This window comes from Amblyomma mixtum, chromosome 7, assembly GCF_055824585.1.
Source record: "Amblyomma mixtum isolate Tamu chromosome 7, ASM5582458v1, whole genome shotgun sequence".
NCBI classification, from domain to species: Eukaryota; Metazoa; Arthropoda; class Arachnida; order Ixodida; family Ixodidae; genus Amblyomma; species Amblyomma mixtum.
The window spans coordinates 41,269,850-41,292,774 of NC_143018.1; the positions used below are offsets into that span (position 1 = coordinate 41,269,850).

General features: G+C 44.8%; 1 protein-coding gene and 1 long non-coding RNA gene across 8 annotated transcripts; one reads left to right on the forward strand and one right to left on the reverse strand.

The window, feature by feature from the left end:
• Positions 1-1,834: 1,834 nt before the first annotated feature.
• On the reverse strand, positions 1,835-5,732 carry LOC149335795 (uncharacterized). Of its 2 annotated transcripts, XR_016284108.1 has the most exons (3): positions 5,101-5,732; positions 4,503-4,619; positions 1,835-3,867 (listed from the first exon to the last, which is right to left on the reverse strand). It is a non-coding gene; the product is annotated as an uncharacterized LOC149335795 (long non-coding RNA). The 2 variants fall into 2 exon arrangements; XR_016284107.1 differs by having other exon boundaries at positions 4,503-5,732.
• Positions 5,733-6,508: 776 nt separating this feature from the next.
• LOC149335796 (uncharacterized) lies at positions 6,509-20,669 on the forward strand. 6 transcript variants are annotated; one of them, XM_089552367.1, is made up of 5 exons: positions 6,509-6,661; positions 9,820-9,930; positions 10,815-10,985; positions 17,300-17,613; positions 19,461-20,669. In XM_089552367.1, exons 4-5 carry the CDS (start codon positions 17,323-17,325, stop codon positions 20,622-20,624), a joined length of 1,455 nt encoding a protein of 484 aa, XP_089408493.1. In that variant the 5' UTR covers positions 6,509-6,661; positions 9,820-9,930; positions 10,815-10,985; positions 17,300-17,322; the 3' UTR covers positions 20,625-20,669. The 6 variants fall into 6 exon arrangements, with proteins under 6 accessions (XP_089408493.1, XP_089408495.1, XP_089408494.1 ...); XM_089552369.1 differs by lacking the exon at positions 10,815-10,985 and having other exon boundaries at positions 6,509-6,676; XM_089552368.1 differs by lacking the exon at positions 10,815-10,985 and having other exon boundaries at positions 9,820-9,974.
• The last annotated feature ends 2,256 nt before the right edge of the window (positions 20,670-22,925 follow it).

Consider the following 22,925-nt stretch of genomic DNA (forward strand, 5'->3'; position numbering starts at 1 on the left):
TACTGTGAACTAAAATAGACAACCCTCTATGTACACTCAAAATATGATATCTACAGTTCAGTGAAGGGCACCATACCAGATGTAGGTGCTGAAATGTCGGCAAATGTCTGAAAGGACACTGAGGACTAATCGAAGTTGCTCTGCAACAGTAGATTACCACATTACAATAACAAAGGGCCTACCTGTACTGAGAACAAAGCTTGTGTACAGCTCAGAGATTATTTGTTCAAAGAAGCAGTTCAAAATTACCATGGTGAAGTGCGTTGGCAGGAAGGCTATTACAGCCCTTGGTTGGTAATAACTTTATTAGTCCCACTTCAGTGGATCAGGTGAGGGTTAGTGAAGGGGTGTTGAAGAGGTTGGCGACGGCCCTCAGGCCACTTTAGGTGACCAGGCACTGTTTGGCTGCAGCAACCTTCAAGGCCCAGGCCATGATGCAAAGCTGAAGCTCTGCCTGTGAGCTGCGCAGAGAAGCCTCCCATCGCTCCTGTGATTCCACCCCTTGGAAAGGAGGTTTCGGTTTGTTTGGGCAAGCCTGATATGAGCGTTTAAAATCCGCTCTGGTGCTCGAGCATAAGTGACAGGTTGGAGATTTCTCCCTTCTATGTATTACACTCCACTGCATGAAAAAAACAAAAAAAAAACAGAACACTTAAAATGCCTAGTGGTGTGTGCACATGGAGGGTAAATTGTTTTTTTGAGCATGATTAAGGCAGCTTGAAAAATGGTAAGCAAGTCTGATTCAGAGTTTCCACGAGGAGAGTGTTAAATAAATGAACAGAAGCTATTCACCACCAATATAATGATAGAACAGGTTGCAAAATGTTGATGAAATTGGAGTCATTGCAAGTGCCTGTGCATAAAATTTAAGCTCCCTGAAAAATTACCGTCTTGTACAGCTTTGCTGGCTAATTTCTCTGAAAGTTCTAGCAGAAGTATGAAACCAAACCAAGTCAGGTGGAAACAGGCTGCTATTCTTTTTTCACACCATAAGAATAATTTTTTTTTCCGACTACCACCAGGTAATATTATTAGTGCTGTATGGTATGTGATGGCATCGCAATTAGTGCTAATAAGTTATTGGGTGCCATGTGCAGCCAGAAAAGAAAGGTACGGAAAGCCTGCACACACCACTGTCAAGGAGAGAGGCTGCCATTCAGCAGAAAACCCAGTGTTATCCAGCCGGCATTGCGTCAAAAGACAAGCTTCACGCGTGGATGTCCACAGTGAAAGTCACTGAAAAGAGGATTTGTAATCTGAATCAAACGTCAGCACACGTCTGAAACTACTTCACTTTATAAAATAATAGATTTTACGTACAGAAAATTAATAAATTTCTTTCTGCCTTGAAACCCATGACCCCTGGATCGCCAGCCAGGCACGCTACCAACTAGACCGTGTAGGCACATTGACTTTGCTGAGGTACAAAGGGGGGGGGGGGGGGGAGTGATGTGTGGGTGCTGTTGGCTTAATTTGAAGCCTAGCAATGTAATTACTGCAGTGAACTAGAGATGTGCCAATTAGTGAGAAACTAATTACAATAACATTACATAGGTGAACTGCAGTGTGGAAGAGTTCAAAGACAAGAATTGGGAACCTGTGTTGAGGCAACTGTGATAAATGTGTGAACACGAATGAAGAACAGTGACTGTGTGTGTGAAGAGAAACCGCTGCAGGGAGCCATAAACACTGTTGTGTCATACCCATGAATGCTGAGCTTAATTGTGCCCCTACATTTCTGGGGAGCGAGACAAGTTGCATTGCCTCTTAGGTGTTGCAGTTTGCTCAAAAAAAGTGAGGTGTCTTTTACATGCAGAGTGAAAAGTTTGTGGAAGCCATTATTGGCAAAATAATTTATTTCCATCACTGAACTTCATGCATCCTAGAATTCATTATGCAGCCTAACTGCGAATCATTACCTAGTGCAACAATACACATTGACGAATATGTCTCGTCTACAAAGATAAGAATTTTTTTGGGACAGACTCATCTTTCATAACCGTTTGACAGTGGTGTACATGCACATTAGTGTTGCCTAGTTTGCAAACTTAAGTAGCCAGCTGAAGTAGCCACCTTTGCTAAACAGAAAAATGGCAGCACGGACACTGATAAGGTCCAGTCACACTAAGGGTGCAGAGGGTAAACAGGTTGTCTAGGATTTGTCTTAAAATGACCAAACAGCAACCCCAACTTATATGAAGGAAAAGTGCAAGGGGATGAGTCAATGAAAATGGGATCTAACACAGTTTCACTGGGAGGACAGGTGGGCAGTGACCTTCCATTCAAGGTTGCATTCAAGGTTGATAGCCCAGCACAGAAAAAGATCTTGGACCTCAAATCCTGGAAAGAGAAAAAGATCCCGAACCTGGGAAGACCGGCTGTGTAACCCAGAAAAATCAATAGCGTTTACTACTACTACTACTATTATGATCCATTTCCAGCTAACTTATTGAACCGAATCATGCCCTTCCAGCTACAAAATGCCATTTGGAGTTCCAGAAGAGGGCAAATATGGGCTGGTTGATACATGTTTTACGAATTGGAAAAACAGCGCAGTGAAAGACAACACAAAAGAAGGACAAAATGCCAGCGCTTAGAGCTTTATTATTGAAACACAAATTATGTCCAGCTGCATAATTTATACTTCCAGTTACCTTCAACTGAATTAATGTACAATTTGTAGGTTTTCGTCAGGGGTACAAATTTCAGCTAGAAGATGGGAATGGGTACACGTGTCAGAACGCTGGCCAGGCCTTGCATTTTCATCTGGGAAATTGACCGTGAAACAATTACATGACTTTTCCTTCAGGAAAAATAGTTCACTGCTGTATAACTACGTGCAGCATGTGAAAGAAGCAGTCAAAAGCAAGCAGACAGAGGCAACCAAATGCCATGAGGCAAAGCATGTTGTGATCTCATCACACAAACAGTGCCACACAAGACGTATTGCACCCTGAAGAACAGATGTTGTAAATGACTAGAGACACAGCGACCATGCTGTATGTTGAGCATGTTGTGGACTGCTGGCTCTCAACAAACACCAAAGCAAACAATGCATTGGTGAAAGCATGTCCAGTCAACACCCAGGTGCTGGAAGGAAAACATTTTGGTGCTTTCCTGTCCTTCACTGAACTTAAGCACCAAATAAAATGTGCGTTGTGTACAAGCAGAACACGTAGGGAGGCACCACACGAAGGGATGGCACTTCTTCACAATCACCAAAGCATGTGTTGAAGCATGCACTCAGCAAGTTGGCAGACGGTAGGCTGAAAACACTTGGGGCACTTCCTGACTCACACAAAACTGCAGCACCAGACAAAAATGATTTCTACTGTCATGGATATCACCAATATGGTCCTATTCAAAGAACAGCACCAAAATGATGAAGACTTCATCAGCTTCCTGGCAGTATGCTATCAAACTTGAAGCAGAGCAAATGTATGCTGATTACTTGTGGCATAGCTACACATGACAATCACGGCAGTGAGTGCAATTCTCGAAAGCAGCTGCTGATCATGCACTTCCTGTCTGTCAGGTAGAATCCAAATGGTGCTGTGTCCTCCTCCCTGCTGTAGATGTTGGTACTCCTTCTGTTATCACCACCTGCCAGTGGTGTCATGGTCCTGCAGCTGAGTGTGGATGAATATGTTGTGTTGCACAGTGCAAGCTCCGCTGACCTTTGCAGAGAACTCTTGACCATGGCGTACCATGACCATGACACCTTTGCAGACACCTCATGTAATCGTTCAGGAACCCGGTATCACCACCCAGCTAGGCAGCCAGTCCAGCCGAGGGGTGAGCGAAGATGAATCTGGCATCATGGCTCCCGAGCACACGAGACCCCACGGTGAGAGTAGTCCACCACATCTGCATAAGATGCAAACCATCACCTGCACATTAATCAACGCTGTGCACTGAAATCTTCCAACGAGCTAGACATTGCGTTTCCAAATATGAGAAATTGTTGAAGCCTCAAGTTCAACTATTGTCTAGTTTTACGCACAAATGTAAAATACGCTGACTGCAAAATCAATCATTAGTATCAAAACGAAGTGTTGCCATATGGCTAGAGGTACTTGATGACACATTTCCCAAACTGATGGATACAAATAATTAATACACACTTTTTATACTCAAGAAAACCACCACAGAATGCACTGCAAGGAAGGGCACAAGTTCAACTGTTTATGACTACCATGAGTTTTTTAGTATATGCATGCTTTTTCATTTTGCACCAATTGAAATGAGGCTACCTTGACATTGCGGTCACTAAGAGAAATCCAAAGCCAGAGAACAACACTGCGTGTCACCCACACCTATCTCCACTGTCACCTGAAAAGTACAGACATGATTAATTTACATGTGGTTCTATTTACACTGTTCTTCCTTGCTCAATAAACTATATATAAATGCAGGCAGATATCATTAGCCGCATGCAATCTTACTGCAGGCAAACATGCTATCCCTTCATGCCTGCCACAACACACTAAGCACGTGCTCACCAGTTTAACGATTTCCATGCGGGCAGCACATGGAGAGAGACTGCACATAAATGGGTCATGGATGGATCCCGCACAGATTCTTGTGAGCTGGAACCTTCACCGGCAGGAACACCACACCTGTAAATAAAATGTACAAGACTCATATATATTTGTTTTCCGTGTGCCCTTAGAGAAATAATTTTTTCCACCCTCCTACGGTAATTTCCACGTGACTGCTGCGTAACTGATGATGTAACACTGTTATGAAAATTTCAGCTTGAATAGCGAAATCACTTTAGTGTGCTTCATTAATAATGCTTAAGACAGGTTATAGTATTCTTTTACAATGTCACGCATTTTTTTTTTTTTCACACTTAAGGAAACGACGCCTTTCAGCTGATTTCACCGATGCTGCCTTTCACATTCATCAACACCAAACACAAAGAAATCGATCAACGTACTAGCATGCTAGGCTTTGTTTTCTCAACTTGGCGCTGTGTGCAAAAACTGAAACACAGTATGAAAAAAGCAACGCGAAGTGCCGAATACAAATTTCGGATTCTTGTTTTAAAGTCATCTCCAGCATGCATGCGAAAGGAATGAGAATGATGCTACACACACACGGATGTCTCGTCAAGAAGCCCGACACATTCCTGGAGTTTGTTGCTCGGCCGCGCGAACACCTCTCGTGTCATCCGCTCATCACGCGAGGCAAAGCCCATCCGTTCAGCGACGTTTCACAGCTGGCGATCGTCCCTCAGAGCTCGACAGTTCGGCACTGCTTCTCGCCGCAATGCATCCTTGCATAGCCACCACATATATGCCTCGTCAGATGATTGCACAGACGAGCTGTCTAGTCAGAGACAACTCGAAAGCATCGCGGTGACCTCGAAAGTCGCTCACCTTTCCCACTTCTAGGGTTTAACAAACGACGAATGAATGCAAGGAGCAGCAAATCGCAGCGCCGGCACCGCCATTCGAGCAATTTTCGCGCTTCACTAACCGCACGGACGGATGATTTCTCACCGCGAGCGAAGGGTTTGCAACGGGAGAGCAGTTAGCGCCCCCATGCGGCTGTACGCTTAAGCCTTCACTATTAACGCTCTCGAGGGTTGCTTATTTCAGATGAGCTCTTACAACGCGATATCATTACATTGTGCAATCAAAACAAGACTTTTGTAAGCTTAGTTTTGTCTTGAAATAAATACCCGTTAAAATGCGGCTACCTAACGCCGTATAAATCAGCATTTCACTAACTCATTTGCATGATTCGGGTACCTTTCGCCGGGCGAAATGATGGCGGCGAATTTCAGCCATTTTTTGCAATGGCGGCACAACGTAAACGTGATGAAACGTCATTCTGACATCACTCCAAAATGTGTGCCTATCACGTGATTTACGTGATATTGTTCCAACCAATCAGATTTTAGGAAGTTGCCATTTCCGGTGTGCAGCTATTTTCTCCGAATTGGCAAGTCGAGCGCAAGTGCTCTCGCACGGACCGCTTGTAGCTTCTTTTCCCTTCACAATCACATATATGTACCAGCCGGGCACCAAGAATAGCGCTACGAAAATGCATTTTCAATGCCACGTCAAATCAACGTCACCGCGAAAAGTGCTCGCGTAACCGACCCTGATTGACACGCCCATTGACGGCGATTGACACTTCTGACAGCCAATCAGAGAGGCAATATGGCGCCGACAGGCGAATGTGAATATCGAGAATAGGGCCCCAGCATTCTGAATCTGCTTCAGCTTAGATTCTGTCCAAGATTTTCTTGACCCACTCAAATATTTCACGTATTTCAGCTATCCAGCAAGCGCTGTCCTGTTTCTTTTTATTTTGTGTGAATATGTGTGCCTCCAAATTCTTTTTCCCATGTTCCAGTCCTAATTAGCGCGTTTCGACGAGCCAGCGCCTAAAGCGTCCGCAGCGCCATCGCCTGGCCAGTGGTGGTGTTTCCCCCATCTGCATTACTAAGATTTACGGTGCCCAACTGAAGTGTGTTCGTTGAGACATGGTTGTGACGAACGGCGATCACCCGGGAAAACCGCTCTGTCTGCATTATTCTCAAATCTTCAGTGCTGTTTTCGGCATATGTTTGTGCGTCAGGGAACGAACTTCTAATGTTTAACAGTATTCTGCGCTGAGGCCACAGAACATCGTGTGTTTCGTGCACGTAAGCCATTACTGGGTATTTATCTTTTTCTGAGCGCGGGGTAACTGACGCGCGAAGCATTGCCTCTGTTCTCGGCTGGTCGAAAAAGCTAGATCGTGTTTGATGTGGCTCTAGTCAAGTCCCATCCCGTGCAAGAATTTTTGCTGTATTATGAGCTCATCGTATGGTCGGTGTGTCATCTGACATTGTTTGTACTGTTGCTCGACAGCAAAGTATTGAGACATGATCAAATCAGTCTGATTCCATGTCAGCCTTGTATGTTCAGAAATCTCCTTTTCCGGGAACGGTAGCTAACAATACTGCAAAATTATGGACCTGCTTGTTCGCTTGTTGACGTTTGCTTGTTGATGTACTGTACGACAGTGTGTTTGTTTTCCATTTCATCCAGCGGTAAACGCGATGTCTGGCGGCTCTCAATAAATTTGTTACAGGCAAAAAGAAGTGAGGAAGCATGCTTGCTTTCCTGTGTGTGCGCTCGCGTGTGCGCGTGCGTGCGTGTGTGCGTGCGTAGTTATTAACTAGCAGTCAGGCTTGTTGACCAGACTACACCTCCCTTTTTGGAACACAGGCGCTGTCGTCGCCAATGTTTAGAACTAGATTTTGACGGGGATGTGCTGTGAGTGCTTCAAAAACGAGGCCAGTTCATACCGACTAAAATTTGAGCTTGTGCTCGTTGGATCGTATTTGAAACATTAGAGGGGAGCCCAAAAAACCGCCTCAGAACACAGGATGGGCGCTGTTTCTTGGTATCTTTGGTGTTCCATGCAGCCAGGCTCTTCTTGATGGGTGACACATCTGAGGCAGTCTTGGTATAGCCGCACTTGTCTCCAGTATTCAGATTTCAGGATCTTTCCCACGAGTCGTGCGTGCTCCCAAGAAGGCTCCTAGGGCCCAAATACCAAACAGGGCTTGAACCTCGAGCGTGATGATCTTCAAGCAGAACGACAGCATCCTCGAATGATCGAATGCTTGGTTGTCATGTTATTCTGCATGCTAATGCGATGCTGATGATGTTAATGAAGGAGATCATCGGGGGTTAAAAAATGACCAAGAGAGTTGAAGCTAACTTATCTGCAAAGAGAATTAATTCATGAAGATATAAAAATTGTCTAAAAATCTTATCTGTGCTGAGTTCAGATGGCATAGTACAATGCGGTGAATCTGCCAACTTTACATGTAGTTGGGCCTTCAGTTTTCACATATTTTGCAGCTGTAGTAATTGATTTCTTTTACTGATATGCCAATGCATTAATTGTACTGTCACAAGATGGAAAGCTGGGGAAGTTCGTACACTACAGGACCAGCGCTCATCTCGTCGCCTAGACTCGCCTAGTCACCTAGCACTTGTCTAGAGTCGCATCGTTTAGCGTAGTTTATTTTATAACAAAGGCATTATTCAGGGGAGCAGGTACTTTGTTCTCTCTCATGTTCAGTTGCGTTTTCTTTCATTCAAAGGCGTGAAGATACTAAAACTGCTGGTGTGCTTTTGCTTTGAAATGATGCATATAACATTAGTAAACATGGCTCACTAAGTGGAGTTGCCAACACTCAAATAACTTGTAATTTATTTTTTTTACTGTGAAGTTTTGGTTTCAGGTGACCGAATGATGGTTGCAACATCACAAGTGAATGTGCGATTACGTGTGGCATAAAAAACTTCAATATAATTGCTGCTTTGTCATTTTAATTCACGCCAACTCTTATGCTAAACTGCTCAGAAGCCAGAATGACAGCAACTGGACAAAGAGATATTATACTGCAGTTTTTGTGTGCCTTATGTGATTGCATACCCACTTGTGACGCTGCAGCCATCATTTGACTGCTCAGACCGAAACAGAAGCTGTATTGGAGAAGAGATTCAATCATGAATTATTTGTTGAGTGCAAGAAAATTTCACATGGTGATCCAGATTCACTAATGTGTTGCATATGATTCCAAAGCAGAATTACACAAAGGAAAATTTTATGTCTCTGCCGCTTTAAGGCGTGCTTTGTTGAGTCCAAGTTGTCTCCCATTGCTGGTGTTTGTGGCAATCATATCATTACCGACCATTAACATTTCCAGGTGGTGTGTCAGCACTCAATGATTAGCTGACGGTGCGACGTAAAATTGCTATAAATCTTCCAACCAATGCTGATATTGCATTTGCCAATGTGACAGCTTGGTTAGGGACTTGTTTCCAAGACGCCCACTCACACTCCATTGTGCCTTGGGCTACTGAAGACTGTGAACTCGCAGAGTGCATTTTGGGTTGTTCAAGATGAATACTGCGCATTGTGCGCGTAAGTTACCTTGTTCATACTTATGTCAAACTATTTTTATTGCACTCTGAAGTGAGACAGTGAAATGGCAGCGAGTGTCAGGGTCATAGCATTGCTGCAGCTGATGAGGTTGTGCTCACGGACCACCTGGATGCCATTAAATTGTGATTAGAGTTCGTGAACATCACATGATTTGTCAAGCCCCAGCCTCAGGGGATGAAAGCTCTAGTGAGTTGGCTCTCACTTGAGTGTAGGGGAGTTCATGACATTAATGACATGGCCACTTTTTTTCCATTTATTGTCGAGCGTAGTGATGAAGTTTTGTGAGTGACAGATGAAAAAATAGTTAGTTGTCACCGGCCTCAACATAAGCTGAGAACCGCCATTGAGCTGCTTTGGATGTAAATGCTGGCTCAAATTATAACTGCATGAGCCATATCATGAAAAAAAAAAGCAAAATAAGACAAGTTTCACCTTACAGGGACATTTTTCTAACTATTAGTCCAGTCAAGGGCTTAAACTGATAGCTAGAGCTTCTCTAGTTTAGAGCCCTGAAACATGCAGAACTGGCTTCTGTTAGCCAACAAGCAACAGTCTTGGAGCTTTCTTTTTCTGCTGTCTGTTTTTCATTAATGATAGTTGCGGCCCTGGGATGCTGCACATTTACATCTGGAGGAAGTAAAGTACTTCAAGCTTGCTCTACGCTCTCAATGCTGCCCATGTCACTAAGCCTTGCCCCTGTCACTACTGCATTCAAGCGGAGGCGGAAAAAAATGAATTAACTTGTGTTAATAGTTGACTTCGCCCAGCACTGTTAGGCTAAGGTCAATCTTGTGCTACTGTACTCTTGTGCGGCTGCCCCTCTTGACTAATACGGGGCTGTGTGTTTTTGATCAGCTGTCAAGACGACCTCGGCACGGGACTCGGGCAAGCTGTGGTCCTACCTGAGCCTGCAGTAACAGCCCAGTGGTGCCAAGCCTGGAAGCAGCAGTAGAAGCAGAAGCTGTCGTGAGTGGCTACAATCCAAGGGGCTCTGTCACTTGCCCAGTGTTGTAAGCTCCCGTAACTTGAGGTTAAAGCGGTGCTATATGGTGCCACTACACTCTTTCAGTGTTATTGCTTTTGTTGTGAACTGAAGAACCTCAGTTACCCCCACTGTACTAATGGGATCATACGTTTCTAGTACTGCAGCCATATTTGCTGTGTTGCATCTCTGAATTGTCCTTCCTGGCGCTGAATAAGCCAGCGTTCTGTGTGTGACGTTTTATGCTTGCTCACGTATGTTGCAGGCTCATCACCACAGTGCTCTTAAACGTGACAGATGCAATCTATCCGTGTTGTTTACAGAGACAAAACTATGCATCATTCACATTACATGAGGTTTTTCAGGAGAACTATGCATGCAAAAGTGCATTTGAAGTCACTTTAAGTACACTGCTTTAGGCTTATAATTTATTGTACTTCAAAAATCAGGGTCATGCTGCCCTTTCCCCGCATTCCTTCCGAAGGGCGATAAATATTCTGAACAGTACTTTCTTGCTGCATTATTTCCGCTTTGATTTGCACTTGAGTCGGAGATTTTTCTTTCTTTCTCTGTGAGACCTGGCCAGAACATTCATTTCTTCAGCACACTTTCAGCACAATATTCAGCACACTTTAATGTAAATGTGCTGAGCATTATAGCAAGGACGTATTCACTGCACATCCTCTGCGCATCATACAATTTCAAATTATCACTGCTGTATGGCAACAGCACAGAACTCGGACTCTTACTGCACACCGCATGTCTTGTTGAAATAACTGTGCATCATTTTGTGTGAAGCAAAAGTGCTAGCAGATGTTTATTAAACGCCATTTGGTGACCTGAGCTGATGGAATCTGAATATATGCAGGTTTGGGAGCAACACTAGACAGCAATCTGTACACTTGGTCAAGCTGGCACAGAGCTTTCTGAAGATGGGCGCGTTGATTCCCCAGGCCACAGCGCCAATTTTCAAACACACTCCTTTCAGTGACCTCATCTAGGAGGGATCGTACTTACTGAGCAAGTTCACATAAAATAGGCAGGTGACAAGACTGCATGCCAATTAGCAAACTGCCCAAACGTGGATACCAAATATTGCATGCAAGCAGTACTATTTGCAAGCAAATCTTTCCTTTTCTCTTCACGATGTCCTCTCACTGTTTTAGCATTTAGTGGGTTTAAAGTATTAATCTTTAGCTTTTAGAGTGGGAGCTGTTAAGTGCCCATTCCTGGTTTTGCGTCATAGTAGCAGCAGTATGTCGTAGTGGGCGTGACCAGTGGGTGTGTTGCCATGGGAACCACTCAAGGTGGTTATCGCAGGTACCATCTGGATTGTGGTTACTGTGGAAGGACGGGGGTATTGAGCGAGTGGAGGAATCCCAACTGGAGGATGGTTACTGTGGAGGGAAAAGAGCATGGTAAGAGCATAAAAAGGTGCAACTAATCGGTGGTTACCATGGAAACCAACCTGAGAGTAGTTATTCTGGAAGGATGAGGAGAGTTACCATGGAAGGCATAGAGTTTCTTACTATTACCTAGAGGGAAAGCTTGCGGCGCTGCACTTCAGCCACCATGGACGCTCAAAGCATCATGGGGCGGTGAGCTACTTGTTGCGGCACAGTGGTATTTTTTTGGAAACACGGAGTGGCACTACTAACATGTTTCATTCCAAAAACGCTGTCCGTGTGTGCGCAGACGACTTTCACGCGAACACAGTGTGCAAAAGCCATAGTAGTGAAAACGCGACGACACACGACGCCAATAAAAGGTTGTACTCTTCCGAAATGCCATTAAAAAACCTCTTAAAGTATCTAAGCAACAACAGTTTTTTTTTAAAACATATTTACTTTTAAAAGTGCGCCTGTTAATTACGAATATTAGTTTTTTTAGGGTTCATCACTTGGCCAATAGGAAAGCTAGTCATCTCTTATTTTGGGCAAACTTTGCACTTAAATGCTTTTCTGCTCGTTTGTTGCAATCATTAGACAAGATATTGGATGTTAGGACATTCGTAGTTATCTAACAGCTTTATTTTTCTATTATTTTTTGGCCAAAAGTTGTAGTTCTGCAGTCGGTAGCTCACTGCCCCATGATGCTTTGAGCGCCCATGGTGGCTGAAGTGGTCTCGAGGGGTCGCCATGCAAACTCCCATAGAGGGGTCGCCAGCTTTCCCTCTAGGTAATAGTAAGAAACTCTATGATGGAAGGAGGCTTTATGGCTAGAGCGTAGAAAGCCATAACTGGAGGGTGGTTACCACGGGAACTGACTGGAAGGTCGTTTCTGCGGAAGTAAGAGGTTGTGCTGAGAGCGCAGGAAAACGTAACTGCAGGATGGTTGCCCCGGGAATCGTCCAGAAGGTGGTTAGCATGGAAGGAGGACAGTGTGGCTGAGAGTGAAGGAATCTCCTACCGTGGGATAGTTACCCTGGTGGAGGGAGGGTATGGCGAGAGCATCATCATCATCAGGGAGACTACGTCTTCTCCAGGACAAAGGCCTCTCCTGTATCTCTCCATTCTACCCTGTCTTGTGGGAGTTGTGGTCAACCTATTCCAGCAGACTTCTTAACCTCATCTGCCCATCTAACTTCCTGCCGCCCCTTGCTACGCTTGCCTTCACTTGGAATCTCTCCCGTTGCCTTTAAGGACCATCGGTTATCTTTCCTTCGCATTGCACGCCCTGCCCAAGTCCATTCCTTCCTCTTGATTCCGTATAGGATGTCATTAACCTGTGTTTGTTCCCTCACCCACTCTACCCTCTTCCCACCTTTTGTTATTACACCTATCATTTTCCTTTCCACTGACTGCTGCGTTCTTCTTAACTTGAGCCCTTTTCATTATCCCCCACGTTTCTTCCTGATAGATGGGTACCGGTAAGATACGACTGTTGCATACTTCTCTCTTGAGGGATATTGGTAAACTGCCATTCGTGATCTGAGAGAACATGCCAAATGTGCTGCTGCACTCCATTCTTATTATTCTAGTTATTTCACTGTCGCGATCCGGATCAGCGGTCACTAACTGCCCTAAGTAGACATATTCTCTTACTACTTCCAGCACCTTGCTACCAATTGTAACTCCTGCTCCCTCCCTAGACTGTTGAACTCTACTTTGGTTTTCTGCATATTAATTTTAAGACCCACCGTTCTGCTCTGCCTGTCTAACTCATTGATCATGCTTTGCAGTTCTTTTCCTGAGTGATTTAGCAAGGCAATGTCATCAGCGAATTGCAGATTACTAATGTTTTCTCCATTAACTCTTATCTCCAACTGTTCCCACTTGAGAACTCTGAATACCTTCTGTAAACAGGCAGTGAATAGCTTTTGGGAGATTGTCTCTCCCTGCCTGATACCCTTCCTTATTGGAATTTTATTGCTGACTTTATGGAGCACTGTGGTAGCTACCATAGTCATAGCTATAGGTATCTTTCAGTATTTTGCATAAGGCTCTTCTACACGGATTCCGCAGTGCCTGCATGATTTCTTGAGGTTTCGACTGAGTCAAATGCTTTCTTGTAATCTATGAAGACTATATATAGCGGTTGGTTATATTCTGCACATTTCTCTATCACCTGATTGAGAGTGTGAATACGGTACAAGCAGGGATGGGAATGCGGCTGCTTTGCTTCACTAGTTACCTCATTTAAGCTACAGAATTGCTGCGCCCATTATTTACTTTGCTTTCATGGCAGAATATCGCTAATGTTCACATAGGGCAGAAATACAAACATTTCAGTGATGGCGTTGTGTACTGTGTTCTGTTTTTAGTCTATGAGCAAGACCGAGACAGCTATGTCATGGATCTCTGTGCCTTGCATCACAGTTTTCCAGAAGCCCTGTCTCATGTCCCGCACGTAGTTCCAGCGGCATTTAGTCCAGATGTTCAAGAGCGACCTTCAAAAACTGAGCTAGTAGATGCTCATAAACTACGATTTGCAGAACAGCAGTGCAATGAGATCTGTAATTATACAGACGCGGGCAGTTAATGTTATAGTGAGGCTTTCTCCTTCGATGTTCTGAATTTTGGCCTGCACATGGGAAGTGGCCACAGCATCTGCAGCTCTTCTAATGCGAGAAAAATTGCTTGAAACACTACATTGCTTTACCTGCTCAGTGGCATTCTACATTGGGGCACTAGATACACAGGTTCACCCATGAAGACAGGCAGAGCTGCATTTGGTCCTGATGGGGGAAAAATGGCGTTTAACAAGACGGGACAAAGAAGGAACACACGACTACACGAATGCTGGCTGTCAATTGTTTATTGCTTGCTGTTGCCACGTATAAATACAGGAACTGCCAGCACGAAATTGAAAAGAGCGATGAGTTCGAACACACTGATACAGCTCAGCTCTTCGCTGGTTGCCATCTATCTAGAAACACAAGCTATTTTCCTGATAGTGCCAGTGACTGATTTTTACATCAAAATTGCTCCCAGTCCCAGTAAATTTTTACAACTCACTGCTGTAGATTCACATGTTGCGTCATAGTACTCTGGGTGTCTGAAGCCTGTCAGTTCATCAGCAGGAAATGTTGCATGGATCTTTGCAACAACACAAGAGGACAGCACAAAACGATGTCCTCTGCCAAGCTACCTCAACAGTGAGCAAACAACTTTCCTGTATGCTGTGCAGTGATACCTCCTGAAATGGGCAATTTAAATGCATGTACAGATATTAATTCTGGGAGCCACCTTTATTGTATTGTAAATGCCTTCGATTATGGTATGGATGAAATAAACTGGTCATAGGCAGCTTTGTGAACTACCTCATCGCTGCTGCAATGCATTGTGTAATACTGTATGTATGGATTTTTTTATGACTATTATCTTTTTTTCGAGGAAAGGAAATGGCGCAGTATCTGTCTCACATATCTCAGTGGACACCTGAACTGCACTGTAAGGGAAGGGAGAAAGGTTGGAGTGAAAGAAGAAAGAGAGAAAGAGGTGTGGTAGTGGAATTTCGACCACCTGGGGATCTTTAACGTGCACTTACACTGCACAGCACAGGGGCACCTTTTGCGTTTCGCCTCCATCGAAACGCTGCATGTATGGCTTTCAAAATAAGTCTTGTATGGACACCTCTGCGAACACACACTGCGCTGTAGATTACCTCATTTCTGATATAGCTGAGCATTTACTGCATGCCCACTTGGCATGCAGAACTTGCACTGCAAGCAAAGCATTCATGACCCTGCTAGTAAATGAAACGCAGAGTAGCAATAGCTGAGATCCAATCATGAATTGTTTTCTCGAAAAGAAAGCCATACTTGAAGGTATCATATTCCTCTTGAGCGAAGCTCAAAATAGGCAACAGGGAGCACTGCAGAATTCAAACACCCCGAGCTGGAGCTCTGGGTTCTCCATGATTCAACCCTATGGGCGATGTGTGGTTACAGGGTCTCCTATCTCACAGCAGCAGAGGCACTCCAAGTCACGAAAATTTATCAGCACTTCGCTGTGTCTGCAGTTGCACCTGAAACGCATGAAGAGTGCCAAATGAGTGCCAAAGTATGCAGCATATGCAGCTCCACTCTTACAAAAAATTTTATATCAACAAAGAGGACAACGCAGTTAAGACAACGCAGTTAAAGTTAAGGACAACGCAGCGAGCTATGGAAAGAAAAATGATAGGTGTAACGTTAAGAGACCGGAAGCGGGTGGAGTGGGTGAGGGAACAAACGCGGGTTAATGATAACCTAGTTGAAATCAAGAGGAAGAAGTGGGCTTGGGCAGGGCATGTAATGCGAAGGCAAGATAACCGCTGGTCCTTAAGGGTAACAGACTGGATTCCAAGAGAAGGCAAACGTTGCAGGGGGCGGCAGAAAGTTAGGTGGGTGGATGAGATTAGGAAGTTTGCGGGGATATGGTGGCCGCAGCTGGCGAAGGACAGGGTTAATCGGAGAGACATGGGAGAGGCCTTTGCCCTGCAGTGGGTGTAGTCAGGCTGATGATGATGATGATGATGTGCAACACGCTGAGGCATCTGAATGCAGCTGCATCTTGAGTGACTTCTCACGATATGCAGGTGCCCACAAAAGTTTTTGGAACACTGAAACTATGAAAAATGTTCAGTATTTCCTTGCCGACCAGAAGTGCACCCAAGCACTGAGGGGCGCATTGTGCAGGCTGTGAAGGGAATACAAAGCGCACCCTTCAGTTTGTGGCGGCACGCTTAGGTTGCTGAGCAGCCAGGCTTTGTTGTGATTTTTTTAGTTCTAAAAAAGTTTGTGGTCATCAGTACATGCTCAAATTCGAACTGAAATCGGCCATTTGATCGGCGTGGGTTTTCTGCAGCAATATTATGCTCGCTGTGTTTTAATTCTAAATCAGCCAGCGGACGCATTGACAACCCATTGATAAATAACCCTGAGGGGAATACTACGACAGCACTACAAAATGCTGATATGCTGCACTAGCACATTATGAAAGCGAATATTTCCAAGCTTTACTCGACAACACGTCACTAATACACTATTCAGTTAAGCCACCCCCCCATTTATCAGGATAAGAAGAAAAGATATATAAACGCATATAGTACGCACCGTTGGGTGCTTGTAAGGTGCGAATGGGGCTCAGTGCCAAATTCTCTGTTGCCAGTCAAACCAGTTTCAGTACTTTCAGATATTTCAGGCTGTGCCAGACTCGAGGCCTTGCTGGCTGTTGCCTGCAGTCTGTCATTGGAACCCCAGCAGCGTGAGCTGTCAAGAGCATATCGTGCTCAGTAGGACTCAAGTTGGTGAAATCTAAGCCAGCTGTTCTTGATCGGGAGCACGAACAGGCTCCATTTTAGTGATGCTTTTGCTGACTGGTGTAGAAGCGGAGGCCGAGGAGAGCAAAAGTGCATTGGCATCTGCGGTGCCGACAGGGACCCTCTTTACCACTCACCACCATCAAGTGGGAATGCCCCAAATCCAATACTATCTATTGCAGACATCCAATGCAGTGTTTTCTGTTTTTCTGACCACAGCGCCAGTGTTCTGAGGAGCATATTTGCTCTTTGGAAATCGTGAATCTGATTGCAAAGATGTCGCCGAAATGGTCACTGTCATTCGTATTTTTTTGCGGACGCTTTGAATGTGGAAGGATTTCATGTCATTCATTTGCAGTTTTCTCAGCAGTGCTGCCACCTTTCCACGCATGCAATCCGACGGTAGTGTTCCCAAAGAATAATCAGTCTATCATCATCATCATCATCATACTTTGTTTGATATTTTCTATTCATGTCCCTTTTTTTTTCCCTAACAAAAATGTAGCTTCATAGTACACACTACAGGATATGGAGGCTCGTGTATCTTGTCTAACGGCATCGATCATTCTCCAAATGCATGTTGTGGCAATCCTGTTGTGCTTGTTGCAGGTGTCGCCACCGATAACAGTGCCATGCCGGATCCGGGTCAACAAAAGATGCATCGGTTGCACGGTCATGTTGCCGGGGTCAATTGGCGACCTACCCTGCTTGCCGAGGCCGTGCCACATTCACATGTGTGCGACCTTTGCCAGATGATCCCCAAGAGCACAGTACTACTGCCCTGTTCTCACCTTCTGTGCGAGCTGTGCCACAGAGCCATTGCCCAGAGGGGGAGCACAATTTGTCCCTTGGACCAGGAGCCCTTCGCTGAAGACGAGTGCCACACAATTCCAATGCCCATTCGGAAAGCAAACAGTTTGAAGGTTAGTGAACACAGTCTACCGTGAATTCTCACTGGTCATATATTTCAGGAGCAACAGAAGTTAGAGAAGAAGGAGTTCTGCTGGTCACACATGCATATTGCTTTAGCTATAAGAGGATATTCCGCCCCAACTGAGATCCTGTTGCACGCGTAGCAAACACTTCAGAGGGAATCATTATAGGGACACTGCAGACATATTGAAGCTTGCCCGTATGCACGTAGTGCCGCATTCTGATCACAGAGAAACCAATCTCATCAGAAACAGAACTTTTATTAGCTAGAAAAGACCGAAAAACGAAATACAAGTGTCACCGCCGAAGGGCAATTTCGCAAATAAAATACACGCGCCGGCATCGATTTTTGGGCATGAACCCCGGAGGCTAAGATACACCGCCATTCACTTCAAAATGATGGCAACGTTTCCTTTTCATTGTAGATGTTAGGAGTTTGAAGTAGCGGGAAAATTTTTGAATTCATTTTTCTCAGGCATATACTAATATTTTACTGTGAAAGAAATGTCAACATACACACAAAGAGACAGAATCAACTTTTACTGAGAACAATTATTGGATGGGGTTCCCCTCGGTGTCCCTTCGATGCTCAGTCGCGGCTCAAATGCATTCGGGAATTGAACGCCTCTGCCCAAGATTTCAAACAATGTACCATCAGTAGGCAGAAACAAGAGTGCTTTTTCTGGTACTCCTGCATCGCGAGTAGTCTGCAAATGAAAGGAGACAGGGTCTCGCAAAGCAACAAACAATAAATAACAGCAACTTTTGTGATTAAAATCGAGGCCAGGCTTAGTTAGTGAGCAGCAGGGCAGAAAATTGAGCAAGTTGGTAGACGTTCATTGTGGAAAATTCAAGTGCGAGCAGACAAGGACACAAAGGGGGGGGGGGGGGGGGGGGACACTGCGCTTATTCGCAACTAAAGACCTTTTATTCAGAGTCAAAGACTTCAATATATACACAGAAACCAACAAGAACCCATAGCAATCACATGCCACACCGAACTTTAAGCGAGAAAATATTAGCAAGCAAGTCTTAGTCGCTTCTCTAAAAATCTATCTCCTGTCCAGATAGGCTAACCAGCGGATCACTAACACGTGAATGTCCGGTTTTTGCTATAAGAAAAGTTCCCACTCTCTCCCGCGTCACTCAGTCCCTTCCAGATAGACTAACCGAGGGATCACTAACACATGAATGTCTGGTTTTTGCTAAAAGAAAAGCTTCCACTATCTCCCACGTCACTCACTCCCGGTTACGAAATAGAACACTCGTTTTTGAGAATAGCAGACAGCACACATTCTTTTGCTTGCTGCAACTGCGATAATAGAGCACCAAATTGTTGGAAGTATCACCATTATCGAGGCGGTTAGAGAGAATCTATCACATCCAACTTGTTCTCCGAAAATAAAATGACAACCTGAAGGGACCAACAGCAGCCTTCGCGCTCTTTATCTGACAAGACAATGTTGCCGCATTCCTTCTGACTCGCACCGGACGTTTAGTCTTTAACTTAATTCTTTGTAGCACAAGATGTGAAAAAAACTGGAGTTGCATTTAAAATTCCTTGCAGGCTTTTTTTCCAGTCAGTTGTGTCAAGTCCGCACAATGCAAAAAGCCGTCACAGCTTTTTTTGAAGATCAAAATTATTGCATTGCACTCAGGTTTAGTCTCTGACTTAATTCTTCGTGGCACAAGATGTGAAAAAACTGGACCTGTATTCAAACTGCTTTGCATGCTTTTTTTCCAGTTTACTGCGTGAAGTGTATAGAATGTAGAATGCCAGCACATCATTTTTCTGAAAATCAAAATGATTACTGCGTGCTCTTTTTTTCTTTTGAAGGTGCACTGTTGGAACAGTACGCAGGGGTGCGACTTCATAGGCACCATGGAAGCTGCTTTGCGGCACTATGAAGACAACTGCACATTCCATGCACTTGAATGCCCGCGGTGCGGAAGGAGTGTTCTTCACAAAGATCTCCCGGATCACTACTTAATTGGATGCCTTGTGAACAGTCCCCTCTCGGTTACAGAGCAGGTCTCCTCGCAGGATAACATGCTGACTGTTCAGGACGTCAGTTGTGCTCTTCAAGAATTGAAGACATTACTGAGAGACCCCTACCAGGAGCTTTTACCCATTTTTCAGAGTCAAATAAATGAATTGGCTGAATGTGCAAAGAACCAGGGTGCCCAGCTGCAGGAAATCCAACGGAAACTCGAGCAATGCGAGCAGGGCCTGAAGAGTGAAATGAATGCAATTGCAGGAAACATGTCAACTACAGTTAAGGCAGACCTTCGATGTCAGCAGGATGCGCTCACCTGTCTGCTGCAAGGGAGTTCGGTAACGAGAGAGCCAGTTGCTGCGGCTGAAGCCAGGGCCACTCAGATATCCTTACCATGGTGCCTGGAGGAGAAGCTAATCCTTCGGAAGCTGGAGCTTTTTGTTCATCAAGCGTCCCTGTCCATAGAAGAGTTGCGCCGTTGGGTTAAACCCGATGTGTGCGGCGCAACAGCTTTCTGCAGAAGGGTTGGGCCTTCCTTCTGCCACGTTATGGACGCCGCCCTTTCAACGCCACTTCAAGGCAGTGAAGACAGCATGCAAGTGAGCTACCTGTTGACCATCACAAATGCAGATGTGTTATTTGAGCCTTCAGGTCCTCTGCGCAGATTTGCTACAGTTACTCAATGGCATCGCAGGGACACGTACTTCATTGTGTACCTGTCGGCAGGTAAAAGCCGTGGCGAAGACCAGCTGTGTTTGAGCCTACATTGCGGTGGTTTCCTGGAAACATCTCGCTTGTCATCAGATGCCTTCACAGTGGCTGTGTTGCATGGAGAGGAATCCAAGAGTGTCGTCATGAGAAAATTTTTGTCAGGCTTTCCATTTCCTGGCCACCGTTTCTTGACAAAGCTGTCGGATCTCAAGTCGGGAGGCTTTGTCAGAGCCGGGGAACTGAAGATTGTGGTCACCATAAGCAGTTCATTGCCCAGTGCTCAGAACTCTTAGGCCACACTTTGACTTGCTGTTATTAAAAACATGTTTTCTTCCATGTCTAGTGTGCCTGCAGTTACGCTCTAGCATATGCACCGCTGCATTGCGACGCTGCATACAGTGAGTAGAGGCACGAAAAGAAGTAAACAAAGGTGCTCAGCTGTTCTTACCTTGCTTATGTTTGCCCTACATGAAGTGAAGAGGTGTAATGTGCTGGTATACTACCGTGTCAGCAACAGCCGACCCGCATGTCCTTATGATGCCTTGTATTTTCCTCTATGGGCATCGCACTACCAGAATTTTTTCATTGTTGCTTGCTTTTTCGTGCACAAAATAAACAGCCACAAAGCACCAGCATCACTACTCAAAAAGAAAAGTGTGCAAGTGAAGCTCAAGAGGGAAAATAGAAAGTAATTCATAGTATTGTGCATTAGCAAGGAAAATATTTAATTGGATAAGCAACGTTTTTAGCCTTTTGTAGAGGATTGTTATCGATATTTTCAGTCTCACGGCAATTTAAACACATCACCTTGTCCAGAGATTCAGTAAATAAATAAGACTGTTCCCTTAGAAGCTGAAAACACCGGTTTTCTTGAACTTTTCGCTTGAAGCCTTTAACAGTGACATTCCATTGCTGAACATGGGGTTGAGGCTTAACATAGCCTCCTAAATTTCATCAAAGGAAGCCGATCATTACGCCCAGTCGCCCAGTCAAGGTGCTGTGATCACATACTGCCTGTCTTGCGCGTTGTGCTTGCATCTGCACGAAAATCCCAGGTTTCCTGGCGTGCACGCTCTGTTTCAGAATTAGAATAGTACCTTAGTGCACCAGACTGAGGGAATATATGAAATCAGAACATGCAAAATGGAGGAAGTTCTGAAACAAATGCGACCGTGACGAAAGCAGCGCATGTAAGGACCATGCAAAGTGAAGCTGGAAAGCGGTTCCTTTCCCAAAGTTATTATACAGAGAAAGTGACCTCCTTTAATCTTCAACTATGAAACAAGAACAGGAGCAGAAGGACTTGCTTAACGTGGGAGCGACTTACCACATAATTTGTTGACATCTAGGGGCTGCATGTGCTTTGGTGTCAAAAGTTTTAGGTTTATAGGACTCGAGCCATCCTTCTGCACCAGCCCAGTTAAAAGCGACTACAGGCATGTAATGTATATGGCCTAGTATATTTAGTAGTAAAGGACCTCAGGACAGGGTATCATATCGGCAACCATATGTAGAGCTGCTGGTCGGCCACTACTTTCGGAAGAGGTATGTTGAACTTATTTTGTCAAAATAATTCTGAAGTAACATCTCAAGAAGCGCTAGAGAACGCCTTCGAAGTCTTATGAAAGCGTGATGTACAGAAGTGTTCAATGCCTCAGCATTGCTGAAAGTTTTTGGAACTGCTCCTAATAAACTTTCTTCTCCAAATATTCAAAAATTTTAATTCAGGATGTGTTTAACATGAAAGTGTTGCTCCGAAAGGTGTTCCAGTTGTGAGCAATTGTAGTACAGTGCAAGGATAATTTTTTTTTTTACCTGCATGACGCAGTGTCCATCATAACTTCTCCATTTGTCTTATAATCAATAGCATCATGTCACGTCGCCGTCATGTAGGGCACAGTCATTTACGGTTGGACATCGGTTTTGGTCCAAATCGGCCAAGATCACATTTCTAGGGGGGGGGGGGGGGGGGGGCAGCAAATTTTGGGAATGACCTGGGCCAAATTTTAAGTTGCCATCGTTTCGGACAGTCTCAATTAGGGCTGGACATCGATTTTTGCCCAATGTCCAAATCAACCAAGGTCAAATTTCAGGAGTGACCCGGACAAAATGTTAGCAACGGCCTGGACCAAATTTGGAGGTCGCCATCGTGCTGGGCACGCTATGGCAACGAGCGATGCACATGCGAGTGCTTTCGGTCTAAGAGCGAAATCTCTGCGGAGTAATGGTCTCGTCCTTTGACAAACCAAGCAAAGCCGAGCTATCGCTCGACAAACTTGGTTTAACCGCGTTAAACCACCGCTCATTTTTTTAATGGCTTCTCAATGTATGCTACAGAAATGCACTACTGTAGACTGCCGTATAGCATTTTACAGTTATCCTGCGTCACGCCTCCGTGCAAAGCGTTCAGAATGCTAGCGAACCACCACTCGCCCATAGGCGCCCGGCGAAAACAATTTTGGATGCGAGCGCCCCACGCGGGCGACATTCAAGGTGGTGTAGATGAGAGCGTTGAGCGGCTGTGCCGGAGCGCATGACCGGGCGTATTATATTGGTGGCAATGGTGTAAGGGCTGCTTTTCTTTGTCTCATTAG

What these genes read in the sequence shown, in the direction of transcription:
- LOC149335796 (XM_089552364.1), top strand. Translation starts at nt 11,238, where the DNA reads ATGGGAACCACTCAAGGTGGTTATCGCAGGTACCATCTGGATTGTGGT. An exon ending in TGTGGAGGGAAAAGAGCATG is followed by an intron (nt 11,365 to 17,299) that starts GTAAGAGCATAA and finishes TGCTTGTTGCAG; the next exon opens with GTGTCGCCACCGATAACAGT. An exon ending in GGAAAGCAAACAGTTTGAAG is followed by an intron (nt 17,614 to 19,460) that starts GTTAGTGAACAC and finishes TTTCTTTTGAAG; the next exon opens with GTGCACTGTTGGAACAGTAC.